This window comes from Oncorhynchus nerka, linkage group LG9b (assembly GCF_034236695.1).
Source record: "Oncorhynchus nerka isolate Pitt River linkage group LG9b, Oner_Uvic_2.0, whole genome shotgun sequence".
NCBI classification, from domain to species: domain Eukaryota; kingdom Metazoa; phylum Chordata; class Actinopteri; order Salmoniformes; family Salmonidae; genus Oncorhynchus; species Oncorhynchus nerka.
In genome coordinates, this window is record NC_088424.1 from 39,467,421 (window position 1) to 39,484,494 (window position 17,074).

Sequence of the window (17,074 nt, forward strand, 5' to 3'; positions counted from 1 at the left end):
GTCTGTGAAGGACTGGAGCCGGTCATTGTTAAATATCTTGTCTGTGCAGGACTGGAGCCGGTCATTGTTAAACATCGTGTCTGTGCAGGACTGGAGCCGGTCATTGTAAAACATCTTGTCTGTGCAGGACTGGAGCCGGTCATTGTTAAACATCTTGTCTGTGAAGGACTGGAGCCGGTCATTGTTAAACATCTTGTCTGTGCAGGACTGGAGCCGGTCATTGTTAAATATCTTGTCTGTGCAGGACTGGAGCGGGTCATTGTTAAACATCTTGTCTGTGCAGGACTGGAGCCGGTCATTGTAAAACATCTTGTCTGTGCAGGACTGGAGCCGGTCATTGTTAAACATCTTGTCTGTGAAGGACTGGAGCCGGTCATTGTTAAATATCTTGTCTGTGCAGGACTGGAGCCGGTCATTGTTAAACATCTTGTCTGTGCAGGACTGGAGCCGGTCATTGTTAAACATCTTGTCTGTGCAGGACTGGAGCGGGTCATTGTTAAACATCTTGTCTGTGAAGGACTGGAGCCGGTCATTGTTAAACATCGTGTCTGTGCAGGACTGGAGCCAGTCATTGTTAAACATCTTGTCTGTGCAGGACTGGAGCCGGTCATTGTTAAACATCGTGTCTGTGCAGGACTGGAGGCGGTCATTGTTAAACATCTTGTCTGTGCAGGACTGGAGCCGGTCATTGTTAAACATCATGTCTGTGCAGGACTGGAGCCGGTCATTGTTAAACATCTTGTCTGTGAAGGACTGGAGCCGGTCATTGTTAAACATCTTGTCTGTGCAGGACTGGAGCGGGTCATTGTAAAACATCTTGTCTGTGAAGGACTGGAGCCGGTCATTGTTAAACATCTTGTCTATGCAGGACTGGAGCGGGTCATTGTTAAACATCTCATTAATTATATCAACATACAATTACAAAATCACCACATTTAACATGAAATAATGTATCTTCTCTTTATCCAAAACTATCTTTAAGACGAATTAGAAACATCTAATATTTTACTTAATGGATCCTTTTTATAAACTGGGGGAAGGATAGTGCAATAACAAAATAAGTACAGGCCAAAAACCGATGGGATGCATCTTAAACGGTTCTTCCTCTCCTTGTCTCCTCTCCTTCAGTGGTTAAAAGGCAGTGTAGACTGAGAAAGAAGACAAGGTGATAACGCCCCTTTAGACTATTGAGATGCAGACACGTTAAACACGTTACATATGCATAGGTCATAGGGTTTGTTCCTGCATGTCTCTGGCACACGCTCCTGTCTTAACAACTTATAGAACATATTCTGGCCGTTCTGACAGATGGTCCTGAGGAAGGGGTCATGTTGCCTCCCCTCATATCTTTACCAAGCACAGGCAGGAACCAAGGATGATTTATGACACGAAAGACAAGATTAACTTTTTCAATGCTGTGCCTTCACATGTTAAAATTGATGTGTCCACTTTGTGATTTGGTTTTGGGCAGGTGCAGGTGCTATGGGCTTTAGGTTTGTATTCCTGGTTGGACAGGGCTGGATTACATTCTAACGTCATTAATATAGGATTATGTCTGTTTAATTTATTCTACGGGGGAATATATATAATGTGTCCTTCAATATTAACCAATAGGCAGTAACTCTTCTGTCCCTCCCCTCTCTCCATGTGACCCTGACCCAGGCCAGTGAATACTTTCAGGGTGCTGAAGCTGGTCTGCAGGAACACCTGTGCTGCCAGGTAGGGTACTGTCTGATGGCAGCTGGTAGAATGACATGAGTAGAATTGTGAACATTTAACATTTACAACCTACTATTGATGAAAACTGATACTGTAGATTCAACCATCATTATTGTGGTAATAACGTGTGTGGGTGGGTGAACCGGGGACAAAGTCTGTCTGTCCCTGCCAGACAGAGGTAGCTGCATTCTGAGAAGACAACGCACTGTCTGTCAATTGGATTTTTCAATTAGTCTTGCCTGTGGCCCTGGCAACAATTCAATGAGTTAAATAGCTTTTTATTGCGGTGTGTAGTTACTAACTCAGGTTAACTCCAGCTTAGATACGGAAGGACACAGTTGGGTGAAATGCGGAAGACACATTTCAGAATGAATGCATACAGTTGTAGAACTGACTAGGTATCCTCTCTTTCCTTTAAAGACTGCCTCTGTCTCTGTATTAACTGAATAAGAGGTTGTTTTGTTATCATACCAGGTGCTTTGGTCTTGGCCCCCAAACATGCAGGAGGCTCCTACAGGGCGTTGCCAAGGTGACAGGTGGAACCAGAGTTCTTGGGTGAGGAGGAGAGACTGTAGCCCAAGGTGAGAGAAGTGGCATCACTGCCCCCTAGTGGGGAATGTAAATCATTAACTTGGGTGAACAAATGGGGAAATACACAGTAGTATGCGTGAGGATCACAGCAATGCTGACGCAGAGGCTAGAAAAGGGTCCCTTGAAGGCAGGAGGAACCTAGGAAGAAACATGGGGCTCTACTCAATCTGTACCGCTGAAGAGTTAAATATTGGGTTGTAGTTTCCGATTGAAAGGACATATGTAGCGTTTACCATGAAGACAGACTCCGCTAACGTGGGAACATTGCCTTTAACTTTCAGTCACTCTGTAACAATGAACTTCCGCGATGTGGGTTGAACAGACCCCTAAGACCTGTCAGGCAAAGGCTGGATCTACTGTAATGACTGTACATACATACACGATATGGATTAAATGGAGCCCTTAGTGAGGAACAAGGCTCAGAGGGGTATGGTTTTGGATAGCAGCCAGGTGTAGTGGTGCGTTTGGGGAACCGGCGGAGCTCCCAGTAAGGCAGTCTTAGACAGAGAGCCCACTCTGTGGGACTGGGCCGACGCCCCTCCAGCAGACAGTGAGGACACCTTCAACTCCACAGGTAAACCTACAACACAGTAGAACTACAGTCTGTCATAAACCTACAACACAGTAGAACTACAGTCTGTCATAAACCTACAACACAGTAGAACTACAGTCTGTCACAGTAGATAAACCTAAAACAACAGTCTGTCAATTACAGTATAAACCTACAACACAGTAGAACTACAGTCTGTCATAAACCTACAACACAGTAGAACTACAGTCTGTCATAAACCTACAACACAGTAGAACTACAGTCTGTCATAAACCTACAACACAGTAGAACTACAGTCTGTCATAAACCTAAACACAGAAAACTACAGTCTGTCATAAACAAAAACACAGTAGAACTACAGTCTGTCATAAACCTAAAACAACAGTCAGTCATAAACCTAAACACAGTAGAATTACAGTCTGTCATAAACCTACAACACAGTAAACCAGTCTGTCATAAACCTAAACACAGTAGAACTACAGTCTGTCATAAACCTACAACAGTCTGTCATAAACCTACAACACAGTAGAATTACAGTCTGTCATAAACCTACAACACAGTAGAACTACAGTCTGTCATAAACCTACAACACAGTAGAATTACAGTCTGTCATAAACCTACAACACAGTAGAACTACAGTCTGTCATAAACCTACAACACAGTAGAACTACAGTCTGTCATAAACCTACAACACAGTAGAATTACAGTCTGTCATAAACCTACAACACAGTAGAACAACTGTCATAAACAGTCAGAAACCTACTCTGTCATAAACAGTCTGTCATAAACCTACAACACAGTAGAATTACAGTCTGTCATAAACCTACAACACAGTAGAATTACAGTCTGTCATAAACCTACAACACAGTAGAACTACAGTCTGTCATAAACCTACAATACAAACATTTATCAAGAAGACTTTTAACAAGTAGACATTACAGACATTTAGAATACCTGACAGGGAACACATTTACTTACAATAATTAACTCCAGTTCTTGTAATAGCCATTTTGTTTTGTTGTATCGTCCCTGTCTGGGAAACTCCTGCCTCCCCCTGCAGCCGGAATTCTTGTGAAAGCAGTATGTGCCATTACATTGGCTAAATGTTCAATCGAACCCTTCAACCACTTGGACCACTCCATCACTCCATATGCACATTCATAATGTTGTTGTTCATCTATACCCTTTGGCTGGGTTCTAAGGGTTCTTTGGCTGTCCCTATAGGACAACCCTTTTTGGTTCCAGGTAGACCCCTTTTGTAGCACCTGTTGTGGAGAGGGATCTACATGGAACCAAAAAGGGTCCTTCAAAGGGTTCACCTACAGGTACAGCCAAATCACTTTTTAGGTCCTAGATAGCACCGTATTCTCTTAGAGTATCTGCCTCCCTCTCAGGTGCGGGGTTGGACATGCCAGGCAGCTGTTCCTGCTGCTCTGCTACTGGGATGAGAACAGCCAGCTCAACATGCTCTGCTACAATCCCCACATGTCACCACATACAGTCACCATGTTAAAACCTCCACAATCTGTGGAACTACTTTCACCACATGTGAAGTGATGGTAGTGACGATTAATCCATAGAAACATGTCACCAGTGTTTCTCCTACCATAACTTTGGTGGGATTCCCACCTTACATTTTAGTTAGGTTCGGTTGAAAAATGATATTCACAGCCTCTGGTGTCGGTTACTAATGCCTTTGTGCCCTGTCTACGAATCTAATGCCATATTTACCAGTTAAAAGATCATTTTAAAGCCATTGAATTAGATAAATCATCTCTGAAGTTTTACTTTTATTTGAGTTTATTTGAGTTACTGCTCAAATAAATCTGAGCTGAATTACCTATTAACTAGGCAGTATGTCTAACTTGCATTAAAGTGTAGAATCAAATGACTGACTGAAATATATTCAATTCTCATTTCTTTACACATTTTATTTTCTCTTTATCAACAGAATAAATCTCCAATCTCTGTAACACAAACACTCATGCAAATCAAAACATACAGTTGAAGTCGGAAGTTTACATACACCTTAGCCAAATACATTTCAACTCAGTTTTTACCAATTCCTGACATTTAATCCTAGTAAAAATGCCCTGTCTTAGGTCAGTTAGGATCACCACTTTATTTTAAGAATGTGAAATGTCAGAATAATAGTAGAGAGAATGATTTATTTCAGCTTTTATTTCTTTCATCACATTCCCAGTGGGTCAGATGTTTACATACACACAATTAGTATTTGGTAGCATTGCCTTTAAAATATTTAACTTGGGTCAAACGTTTTGGGTAGCCTTCCACAAGCTTCCCACAATAAATTGGGTGAATTTTGGCCCATTCCTCCTGACACAGCTTTGTGATGGCCACTCCGATATTTTCACTTTGTTGACCTTAAGCTATTTTGCCACAACTTCGGAAGATTTGCCATTTGGAAGACCCATTTTCAACCAAGCGTTAACTTCCTGGCTGATGTCTTGAGATGTTGCTTCAATATCTACAAAATTTCCCACCTCATGATGCCATCTATTTTGTGAAGTGCACCAGTCCCTCCTGCAGAAAAGCACCCCCACAACATGATGCTGCCACCACCGTGCTTCAAGGTTGGGATGGTGTTCTTCAGGTTGCAATCCTTCCCCTTTTCCTCCAAACATAACGACGGTCATTATGGCCATACAGTTCTATTTTGTTTCATCAGACCAGAGGACATTTCTCAAAAAAGTACAATCTTTGTCCCCATGTGCAGTTGCAAACCGTAGTCTGGCTTTTTTAATGGCGGTTTTGGAGCAGTGGCTTCTTCCTTGCTGAGCGGCCTTTCAGGTTATGTCGATATAGGACTAGTTTTACTGGATATAGATAATTTTGTACCTGTTTCCTCCAGCAACTTCACAGGGGCCTTTGCTGTTGTTCTGGGATTGATTTGCACTTTTCGCACCAAAGTATGTTAATCTCTAGGAGATAGAATTCGTCTCCTTCCTGAGCGGTATGACGGCTGCGTGGTCCCATGGTGTTTATACTTGCGTACTATTGTTTGTACAGATCTGTCTGTAAACAATTGTTGGAAAAATTATTTGTATCATGCACAAAGTAGATGTCTTGAGTTTGTTAACAAGAAATTTGTGGAGTGGTTGAAAAACGAGTTAATGACTCCAACCTAAGTGTATGTAAACTGACTCCAACTGTATATTAGCAAACAAATATGAACATTAAACTTCGCTACACATAATCTATGGCAGCACAATAAAAGAGTTCATACTTAAAAAAGGTACAGTTCGGTATTCATATTAAAAGGCACAGTTCACCAAAATATCAACATTAGCTCGCTGAACTACCTCTATTCTTAGACTAAAATAACTCCAGTGCGTGTTGACAAGGGGTAGGCGTAATCTAGGTGCAGGAAACTGGCCTTCTATTTAGTCTACTGCACACCACACTGAAAACCAAACTATTAGAATTTTGTTTTAACAAATCGACAGAACCTAGATTGTCAACAGCTTAGTTTTGCATGGTCATATTGTTATATGAAATGCCATTTATTATGTATTAGCCTATAGTAAGCCTTGTGGTAGCTAGGCTACATCATTCCTATTGTGCCCAATGGGTGGTACCAAATGCTTATTGCAGTTCAATTTAAAGCTTAATTTAAAAAAACATAGAAACCATCTTCAATATAATATGCCATTTAGCAGACGCTTTCATCCAAAAGATCTGAGTCGTGCATACATAAAAAACAAAAAAATGTTTTACACATGGGTGGTCCCTGGAATCGAACCCACTATATTGGCATTGCAAGCGCTATGCTCTACCAACTGAGCTACAGCAAACCAGGATGTTTACATCAACAAATAGTCCAGTAACAGAAGTTCAGACCAGCTGATTGCCAGGATAAGTAACTACTGTACTAACAGTTTGACTGTTCTCTACTATCACCAAGACCAGTGATAATACTTAACAGGACAAATCATGGGCTAAAGGCAGTTTCTCCATAAAAAATACATACTGGAAGTAAGAGACCCTTACTTAAGATGTCTTATCGACAATACAGCAAAGCATTCAGCATTTCTCCTCACAACGAGACCCCAACCTAAATTAGATTTAATTCTTTAACCTGAGAATCCTAATTGTTTTCGGGCCTCCTCCCACCCCACGAACCTTCCACGTGCAGTCTCACACTGTACCTTCTCCTACCTGTACGTTATGCTTTACATTAGCACAGAGCTACAGCGAGATGGGCAAGACGTGGTGAAGGGTGAGAACCAGCCTGGGGTGAGAGCAGGGTGGAGATGGTCGACCAGACCCCTACGACAGGAGGGTCTCCTAGGGGAAAAGCTCACTTGCTCTTGGACTTCTCCTCTACCCGGGGGGCGAACCACAGGGTGAGCAGCATGATGAGATGGCAGACATGGAGGGCTGCTGAACTGTGTGTAGTAGAAGGGTAGGTGTTCCACGACAGCTCCACCAGGCCGAGGATCAAAACCCTGTCCACAGAAACACCACGTTAGACATAACAGAAGAACACACAGTGACAATAACAGGTATTTTGACCCATCTAGGCTCATATTTTATGGTTCCTAATTCTGCTCCCAACATTGTAGCCAAAGGTATGTCCCGTCCACTCTTACCTGAGTAGGTGAGCCAGCTTCTTGACTCCTCCGCTCCAGAGAAGGAAAGGTAGGGTGTGGAAGTACCAGACGTAGAACTGGTAGTGCAGCGAGCGGCTGAAGCACATGCCGATGAAGTTAGACGTGAAGAGGATCAGCACCATCTGTGATCGGCTGTTAAGGTCTAATATAATTGGCTTTTGGAACACTTTAACCCACCAATAGCCCTCTTTAGTGATATACTAGACCCTGGCACTTTATGGCCATAGAGACAGACCTAATAAGATAAGAGTTAGAGATATAGAAAACACCACAATGGTACAGTGTTTCTACTCATGGCTCCAGAGACACAGACTGAGGAAAGGATATGATCCGAGGTGAGTTTCTGGGCAGGGATGACTCGCTTGCCTGGCTCCTTCAGCAGTTCCATGATGCTCTCTCCAGGCCTAAGGGGAAAAGAAGTTGGTTTAATAAAATCAGAAAGCATGTCCAGTAACAACAAAAAGCAGAGATAGCCAGACTCAAGCATTGGTGTGCTTGTCAGTTAGGCTGTGTGGTTCATTTTAGCTACACTAGTGGCCAATAATTTCATCCTGACCATGAAAATATATAATCCCTCAGTAGCCACATCTCTCACCTCTTCCAGTGGCGCAGGGTAAACAGTAGCAGGGCTAGCAGGTGGGCAGCCAGGAGCACCAGATGGAAGTAGCGACTTAGGAAAAGCCACTCAGGCAGGAAGCGCCAGTTCACTGTCCACTTGAACATAAACTGACGACCCAAGTCAAAGGCCCGGGTCATATAGCCAATGGGATTCTCCATCAGGAAGGGTAGGCCCAACAATATCTGTGATAGGGAGAGAAGTGAGGGGAGGTGGAGTAAAGATGAACAGAATGGAAATAGATTAGGAAAAACATGATTGTCCTCACAATGTGGAGATGGGATGGAACTCTGGAGACAAGAAACATGTCACGACGTGGCCCTTTTGGGTGTATACCGTGAGCCCAGACATTACATCATGGAACGCCCCCTTTTCTACTCTAGTATAAAAGCCACTGCCAACAAAATGTACATTAGATCAGAAAAAATGAAGCGGTAGCTACATGTTGAAATGGTTGGCAACTCTGCCAAAGAGATCTACGGTAAGCCAACCGCCTCGAATGGTTAAGAAATCTACAAACTATAGTCAAGAGAACACAGGGACAAGGTCCCCACGTTGGAATGGCTATCACTCTAGAGACCAAAACATGCTAGGTGACGCTGGTGTGTGAAGTGATTTAAACCACAACTCTACCAGAGGACAAGATCAGAAAACAAGGAGCTGTCGTTACATGTTGAAATGGTGAAGAAATCTACAAAATAAAAGACCAATTATTCAGGCTGCAGCTGTTTAAATACTTTAGTCTGGTAAACACATCCGATCTACAAACATTTCCAAATGGTACTCTGAAGTACCCATTATAACAACCTACAACTCCGACAGACTTTGATCTCTGGTGGACAAACCAGAGGCTTCCTGTCGACTATCCATCAGACGGACCGGCGATCGCAGAGAGGGACAGCAAAGGCATACACTCGTAAATATGTCAATTTATTTTCAAATAAGCGGCTGTTCATGTTAGAAGTATTGGCATTTCATGAGCGTAGTTATCCACTGTATTACAGTGAATCCTCTGAGTTTCCCACTCTCGAATTGTCCCCACCTCTTTCCTTTGTCTACCAAGCCATTATATCAGCCCACTAGGGACTTTTCTATCATGTCAGTAACCAATGTATGACCTATGTGTGTGTGTGTGTGTTTATGTAATTCTGTGAGTAAGTTACTTAGTAAATAAATAATTAAGCCAATTTCTATATCGCTTATTCATGATCTGTGTTAGGGTTCGTGCAGATATCCAAGGGTTTGCGACATTCAGGAATGAGACTGATGAGGTAATAATACATTAATAAGTGACTAATCAATAAGGGATGAAAATATCTGAAGAGTTATATATTTGGGAAATTGACACTCTATAAACAACCTTTTACCATGGTGCCCCAACTTCCTAGTTAATTCCTATTCCGTGATTTGTTGAATTACGGAATAATTACACAAAGAATTGATTTGATAATATATAGTCATTTAAAGATAGTCAATGCTACGACATGCATTTGTGTCTAAAATCGAAATGTAACAGTTAAATCAGATGAAGGAGATCCTAACCTGGATGGCAGCACAGAGAGAGAGCTTGGGTATGGCCCTCATCAGGCCAAACTCAGACAGCAGGAGGAAGAGGAGGCCCGGGGCAAACAGGAGCACGTTCATCTTCACAGACACTGCTAAACTGTCCACAACAAAGGGAGAGGAAGTTGTCATTCACCATGTGACGGGACAACGTAGCCATAGATGTTGAGTTGGGCAACTCAGTTCTGCCAATCTAAATTAAGAGTATTGTTGGCAAAAGAGCTGATCTGACTGGGCAAAAGACCAATTAGTGAAAGAAAGATCAGAATTGGGTTGCCTCTATAAAACGCAGCCATATTTGCCCACACTGAACTGAACCAAGCTAAACTTGAACTGATCTGATCTGGAGCCCATCTCCGCTTAGTTCCACCTAGTTGTCCAGGACCAGGGTTCATACTTGCCTGTAGAGGCCACAGCCCAGAGCCCAGCGGCCATCCAGGAACAGATTGACAGCCCCAAACAACATCATCATGGCTACAGGGTCGTTGAAAAGACGCAGGACGAAGATGGAGTGGATCCGGTAGGAGGCACAGCACACAAAGAAGAATACGTAGGGAGGAACCTGGGCCCAGATTCACAAAACACTTCTTACGCAAAAACTTAAGCTTCTTAAGAAAATAAAAATAAGTTCATAAGATAGTTTGTAAGTGCAATTTTTCAACAATATCTTAAGATTTAATGATTTTCCAAGAAAATAACTTCAGAATGTTTCGTGAATGAGGATTCTGGAGAGGGCAGACAAACAGACAGGCAGGCATCTTAAGAAAAGGGAATAGCCTTTTACAGTGCAGGATTTCTCATGCAGAGATTGTCATAGGAAACTGAATATTCCAGTTCAAACTGATTTAAGTAACATAATTAAGTTGGGACTTGATACTCTAATATTGAGAGAGCAAATTGTAGATAAAGACTCTTCTCTGGGTAACTATTTAGACCTAGCTGACCTTCTGGGTGCGGTGGTAGATCCTGAAGACGAGCAGCAGGGTGAGCAGGTAGAAAACAGCAAACAGGTACTGGGCCAGGCGAATATTCACCCCGTGGTTGGTGATGTAATACAGCACTGTGAAGGTGTACACAAATCCTGCTGGGTATCTGGAAGTTTCCGGGAGTGAGTTTCAAGACTGATTTAGTTCACGTTAAGAAATGTCACACTGCAGGTACACAAACACACACTCAGATGTAATAATTTGTCATTGGGTTCAGTGATGAAGGCCAATCCTGGTCCTGGATCCTTAACTTATAAAGTGCCAGCACAAATAGGTTAGTGGAACTTACACCAGCGGGCCTGTGCCTCCTTTGAGCTGGGTGTAGTCGTAGGTGCCGTTGATGACTCCCTCTACCTCATCCATATACGCCTGCCAGTCGATCTCTGTGTCTGCATGAGAAGACATCCACCAATGAGTGACAGGTGGCATTTGCAATAACTTGAAAATATGCATTCAACAAACTGGGTTGTGGAAGGTACCTAAAGAATTAGGTGACAGAACAATCAGCAGCAACTGACGTTACTGCTAAGAAAAAAATAATAAACAAGAGGGAAATTGCAGGAACTGTGTCAAAAGTTCAGTAGACTAGATTAACAAACTACCATTGTTGCTTTCAAATTCCTGGTTGTCTATCTTACACATTCTTGTGCTGGCAACAGAAATTGGCACAACGTTTGAAAACATATTTCATTCATACTAGGCAACATCATCACTAGGAAGGGAACGTAATCACGCTGTGGCTGTAAATTCACTTTAACAAGTTGCACTACAGAGGCTAGCTGGCAAACACTAGCTGTTAGCTAGCGAGCTACGTTCATTGCAATGCAGGGGCAAGCTAACTGGCTAAACTGCTAGCATGCTACTAGTACTTACATGCAGGGGCAAGCTAAACTGATAGCGTGCTACTAGTACTTACATGCTACTTTTTGGATGACCCATATGTTTATTCCGATCTCCAGGAACCACAGAACAGAGGCGACCAGTATTGTGTACTCTGCCTTGAATACGATCAAATGTTTCTCCTGCCATAGTGTACGAAGTGGCGCCCACACTCTAGACCGTGGACCAGGGGACGACTTTTTCCTCACACCTCCTGCCATTTCGACGCAGCTAGCTACGTGTCACCACAACTCGACCAAAGACAGTACCAAATATGCTTTTTTTATGTTAAAAAAAATAAAATAACTGACAATATGTGACGGGACTTAAAAGTACCCCGTCACATGATTCAGGAAAGCTTCACCCGAAGATGCATGGTGGCTTCAAGGAAGTGGTACATGTCATATGACCAAAACAAAAATAGCCATTCTTCTGGGGATGATAACTTGAGCGGTTTCAAAGGTAAAAAATGACAATAATGATTGATTAAGTTCAATTTGACATATTGACCGTTGCAGAAGAGTGCACAAATACTATTGTCATGTTATGGTCTGACTTTTGCGGACATAGACCACATTTATGACTAATCAAATAAGATGTTTTAAAGGTCAATGGCAGGTTTTCCAGCTAACTAAACATTTGCTAACCAACTGTGTAATGTTCATTTCTAGCCTCTCAGTGAGCCAGCCATCAACTTTAATTTGTACTTTTATTATTTATAAGTAGCTAGCTATATTAGATAGCATAATGTCAATGTTCAACGAGATATTTCGTTACATGTAGATCTGTGTCGGCTAACGTTACATCAGAGAAATGGCTTTACTGGTTCATATGTATTTAAACTACCGGTTGTTCTAATTAGTTAGCTTGGCCCAAAATAACATGGTCAACCCTATAATTGTATTAGCTAATCACCTAAGACAGTAATTGGTATTTGAATTCAAACACTGTCATCATATTACATAAAACATCTAGAAAGAGAGATAGGTAACGTTACCCCTTTTGTATTAAAAAAAACAGCTAAAAAATGCCACCTACCGATTTTGTAAATCATCAATGAAATAAAACTATTTCAACTTTGTTGTGCTTGTGGGTGAAGGCAGTGAATAAGTAAATAGTCATAATTTATCTGACTGAATCAGTGTAATACTAGAATTGTTTGAGATCAAGTTTCTTAGACTGTAAAGTTTGGGTTATATAACCCAATCACATGTGAATAACCCAACATTTTGTGACTCTTTGTATTCTGAGTAGCCTAATTCAGTTTACTGTCAAAGTGCTGAACAGAAATAGCAACCAGCCTTGTGCCACTTTGATGTCATACAGAAAATTATAGACATTTTCAAGCATTTCACTGAAAATCTCAAAGAGAATCCGGCAGCTGCAGATTTAATTGCAGCTTGTCAGAGTGATGCGTGGGCATCTTGCATTCATGCTAAAGAACCTCCTTCATATTACATCACATGTTTGGCAGTCTGTTTCTGTACTGTAGCCCTATTACAAGGGAGGTGAGAAGAGATCGTGTGGAGAGTGTGTTGGGGGGATGGAGGAGTTTCCAGTGAGGACGGTGGAGGGGCTGTGTCTAGGCACCAGCTTGGCCATATCAGGCCTCTTCTTCTACATCTACAGGAAAAAGAGGAAATCGGTGGACAAGCTCAATGTTAGTAGCCTGCCCTGTTTCTATTCCTTCAGACTACGGCCTAGATTCAATCCGTATCGCTGAAGATCCACGCTAAAGCACAATCAAAATTTTAAAGGCAATGTTTCAGCGTTCGCAGAGACTGCATTCACGGTAGGCTACACGCTGCATATGTCGGCTCAAAAGGAAATTACCTTTAAATTTCAATTGCGCTATAACAAGAATCTTCCGCAATCCGGATTGAATAACATTGTAAACAGAGTGCAAAACCATTATTTTTTTAGGAGACATGAGAATTTTCATAGGAATGACAGGCTTTTCTTTTTGCTTGTTGTTTCAGGAGGCACCCCACATTCATTTGGATGGGAAACTGGCAGACCTTTTGAATGTGACACCGGGAAAGTGTCTGCAGTATGTTGTCATCGAAGGTAAAGTTATTTGTGTGAATGGGTAACATTTCTGAATGTATCACTATGATCATATTATTATGATATTGAGTGAAACCTATTCTCTCTCACCTACGTAGTTAGTGTAATTAATGGCTCTATCCATTGTGTGTGTGTGTGTGTGTGTGTGTGTGTGTGTGTGTGTGTGTATAGGAGCAGTGCAGCCTGTGGGGGAGCCTCTAAGGAGTCAGTACCAGGAAGGCAGCGTAGGGGTAGTGCAGAAACTCATGCTGAGGGAACACAAGCTGGTGTGGAACAGCCTGGCCCACACCTGGTAGAAACATTCTTGACTGACACTCCAAATATCATGTGAAAGACTAGTTTAATCTGTATCCTCATTTTGTTATCAACTGTAATATGACTAGGAGCATCTGACATTTAGTCTCAGCAGATATACATCACTAATTATAACCTGTCATATCATATCACCACACAAAACACCTTACTCACTGTGCCCCCCCCCCCTTTCCTGTGTAGGATGGACAGTGAGTGCGTGCTGCACCAGAGGGTGAATACTGTGCCCTTCAGCCTGCTGGGGTCGGACCAGGCCAATGTGAGGGTGCTGTGTCCCCTGGAGGCCTCAGAGCTGAAGATGGAGATCCTCCATGAGAAGTTCCACCAGGCCACCTACGGTTTCACCGACATCGTCGGACAGTACCTCAGTGGAGAGAAGCCCAAAGGCCAGCTGGAGACTGAGGAAATGCTCAAGGTGAGATTTAGTTTGGTTTGATCATGTTACCACCGATAAATTACCTGTTACATCTTCAATTCTAAAATTCCACAATAACATCCCAAAACGTTCCATTGTGTTTAGGATGAGGTCACCACTATTGCCCCTGAATAGTGCTCCAAAGAGCATGAATAATCCTGACTAATTTGTGTCGGTCTGTATTTCCAGGTTGGCGCTACTCTTACAGGTGTAGGCGAGCTCATCCTGGACACGGACCGGGTGCTGAAGCTCCGCCCGCCCACCGACGGCTCAGAGTACTTCCTAAGCACAGCAGACTTTGAGACCCTGCGGCTGGAGCAGGAAGACCAGGCGGTGGTCTGGCGGGTCCTGGCCTCTGTGTTCGCCCTGGCCGGGGCCGCCGTCCTCCTCTGGGTGGGCTGCCGCTACTACCGCAGCCTGAGGGTCTGCTGGGAACAGGAACGTCTGAAGAGGGAGTTTGAGACACTGGGCGCCGGGGGGTCTGGGGCTCCACAACAGGGGTCTAGGGAGGAGGAGACGCCCCTGGAGAATGACTGTGTGATCTGCCTGACCCAGCTCCGTAGCTGTGTGCTACTGGACTGTGGGCACGTGTGCTGCTGCTACAGCTGCTACCAGGCCCTGCCTCAGCCCATCTGCCCCATATGCCGGCAGGCCATCAACAGAGTGGTGCCCCTCTACCAGGCATGAAGCCCAGCCAGGGAGAACAAATCAAAATCAAATGTTATTTGTCTCATACACATGTTTAGCAGATGTTATTGCGGATATAGCGAAATGCTTGTGTTCGTAGCTCCAACAGTGCAGCAATATCTAACAATTCACAACAATACACACAAATCTAAAAGTAAAGAATGGAATTAAGGAATATATAAATATTTGGATGAGCAACGTCGGAGTTGCATTGACTAAAATACAGTAGAATAGAATACAGTTGAAGTCGGAAGTTTACATACACCTTAGCCAAATACATTTAAGCTCGGTTTTTCACAATTCATGACATTTAATCCTAGTAGAAATTCTCTGTTTTAGGGCTGTTAGGCTCACCACTTTATTTTAAGAATGTGAAGAATTATTTATTTCAGCCTTTATTTCTTTCATCACATTCCCAGTGGGTCAGAAGTTTACATACACTCAATTAGTATTTGTTACCATTGCCTTTAAATTGTTTAACTTGGGTCAAATGTTTCGGGTAGACTTTTACAAGCTTCCCACAATAAGTTGGGTGAATTGTGGCCCATTCCTCCTGACAGAGCTGGTGTAACTGAGTCAGGTTTGGAGGCCTCCTTGCTTGCACATGCTTTTTCAGTTCTGCCCACAAATTTTCTAAGGGATTGAGGGCTTTGTGATGGCTACTCCAATACCTTGACTTTGTTGTCCTTATCCATTTTGCCACAACTTTGGAAGAATGCTTGGCGTAATTGTCCATTTGGAAGACCCATTTGCGACCAAGCTTTACCTTCCTGACTGATGTCTTGAGATGTTGCTTCAATATATCCACATCATTTTCCCTACTCATGATGCCATCTATTTTGTGAAGTGCACCAGTCCCTCCTGCAGCAAAGCACCCCCATAACATGATGCTGCCACCCCCGTGCTTCACGGTTGGGATGGTGTTCTTCGGCTTGCACGCCTCCCCCTTTTTCCTCTAAACATAACGATGGTCATTATGGCCAAACAGTTCTATTTTTGTTTCATCAGACCAGAGGACATTTCTCCAAAAAGTATGATATTTGTCCCCATGTGCAGTTGCAAACCGTAGTCTGGCTTTTTTTATGGCGGTTTTGGAGCAGAGGCTTCTTCCTTGCTGAGTGGCCTTTCGGGTTATGTCGATATAGGACTTGTTTTATTGTGGATATAGATACTTTTGTACCTTTTTCCTCCAGCATCTTCACAAGGGCCTTTGCTGTTGTTCTGGGATTGATTTTCACTTTTCGTACCAAAGTACGTTCATCTCTAGGAGACAGAACGCGTCTCCTTCCTGAGCGGTATGGCGGTTGCGTGGTCCCATGGTGTTTATACTTGCATACTATTGTTTGTACAGATGAACGTGGTACCTTCAGGCGTTTGGAAATTGCTCCCAAGGATGAACCAGACTTGTGGAGGTCTACAAAATATTTTCTGAGGTCTTGTCTGATTTCTTTAGATTTTCCCATGATGTCAAGCAAAGAGGCACTGAGTTTGAAGGTAGGCCTTGAAATACATCCACAGGTACACCTCCAATAGGCTAATTGACATAATTTGAGTCAATCAGATGCTTTTAAAGCCATGACATAATTTTCAGGAATTTTCCAAGCTGTTTAAAGGCACAGTCAACTTATGTAAACTTCTGACCCACTGGAATTGTGATACAGTGAATTATAAGTGAAATAATTTGTCTGTAAACAATTGTTGGAAAAATTACTTGTGTCATCCTAACCAACTTGTCAAAACTATAGTTTGTTAACAAGAAATTTGTGGAGTGGTTGAAAAACAAGTTTGAATTACTTTAAACTTCCGACTTCAATTGTACATATGAGATGAGTAAAGCTATATGTAACCATTATTGAAGTGACTAGTGTTCCATTATTAAAGTGGCCAGTGATTTCATGTCTATGTATATGGTGCAGCAGCCTCTAAGGTGCAGGGTTATGTAACCGGGTGGAAGCCGCCTAGTGGTGGCTATTTAACAGTCTGATGGCCTTGAGATGGAAGCTGTTTTCAGTCTCTTTAATGCACCTGTACTGACCTCGCCTTCTGGATGGTAGC

At 42.7% G+C, this 17,074-nt stretch overlaps 2 protein-coding genes across 3 annotated transcripts; one reads left to right on the plus strand and one right to left on the minus strand.

Moving 5' to 3' along the window:
• Positions 1–4,765: 4,765 nt before the first annotated feature.
• Positions 4,766–11,865, minus strand: LOC115124626 (dol-P-Man:Man(5)GlcNAc(2)-PP-Dol alpha-1,3-mannosyltransferase-like). Its single transcript, XM_065013678.1, has 9 exons — positions 11,576–11,865; positions 10,949–11,048; positions 10,618–10,765; positions 10,075–10,235; positions 9,653–9,773; positions 8,090–8,295; positions 7,821–7,898; positions 7,474–7,617; positions 4,766–7,329 (listed from the first exon to the last, which is right to left on the minus strand). The coding sequence occupies exons 1-9, from the start codon at positions 11,757–11,759 to the stop codon at positions 7,182–7,184; spliced, it is 1,290 nt and encodes a 429-aa protein (XP_064869750.1). The 5' UTR covers positions 11,760–11,865; the 3' UTR covers positions 4,766–7,181.
• Positions 11,866–11,919: 54 nt separating this feature from the next.
• Positions 11,920–16,915, plus strand: LOC115124627 (mitochondrial ubiquitin ligase activator of nfkb 1-A-like). Of its 2 annotated transcripts, none has more exons than XM_029654050.2 (6): positions 11,920–12,000; positions 13,031–13,198; positions 13,518–13,605; positions 13,777–13,897; positions 14,101–14,332; positions 14,522–16,915. In XM_029654050.2, the coding sequence occupies exons 2-6, from the start codon at positions 13,082–13,084 to the stop codon at positions 15,017–15,019; spliced, it is 1,056 nt and encodes a 351-aa protein (XP_029509910.1). In that variant the 5' UTR covers positions 11,920–12,000; positions 13,031–13,081; the 3' UTR covers positions 15,020–16,915. The 2 variants fall into 2 exon arrangements, with proteins under 2 accessions (XP_029509910.1, XP_029509909.1); XM_029654049.2 differs by having other exon boundaries at positions 11,925–12,000; positions 13,013–13,198.
• Positions 16,916–17,074: the final 159 nt, after the last annotated feature.

What these genes read in the sequence shown, in the direction of transcription:
- LOC115124626 (XM_065013678.1), bottom strand. Translation starts at nt 11,759, where the DNA reads ATGGCAGGAGGTGTGAGGAAAAAGTCGTCCCCTGGTCCACGGTCTAGA. An exon ending in GGTCATCCAAAAAGTAGCAT is followed by an intron (nt 11,049 to 11,575) that starts GTAAGTACTAGT and finishes CTTCTCATGCAG; the next exon opens with ACACAGAGATCGACTGGCAG. An exon ending in TCTACCACCGCACCCAGAAG is followed by an intron (nt 10,236 to 10,617) that starts GTCAGCTAGGTC and finishes ATCTGGGCCCAG; the next exon opens with GTTCCTCCCTACGTATTCTT.
- LOC115124627 (XM_029654050.2), top strand. Translation starts at nt 13,082, where the DNA reads ATGGAGGAGTTTCCAGTGAGGACGGTGGAGGGGCTGTGTCTAGGCACC. An exon ending in AACAGCCTGGCCCACACCTG is followed by an intron (nt 13,898 to 14,100) that starts GTAGAAACATTC and finishes TTTCCTGTGTAG; the next exon opens with GATGGACAGTGAGTGCGTGC. An exon ending in AGACTGAGGAAATGCTCAAG is followed by an intron (nt 14,333 to 14,521) that starts GTGAGATTTAGT and finishes CTGTATTTCCAG; the next exon opens with GTTGGCGCTACTCTTACAGG.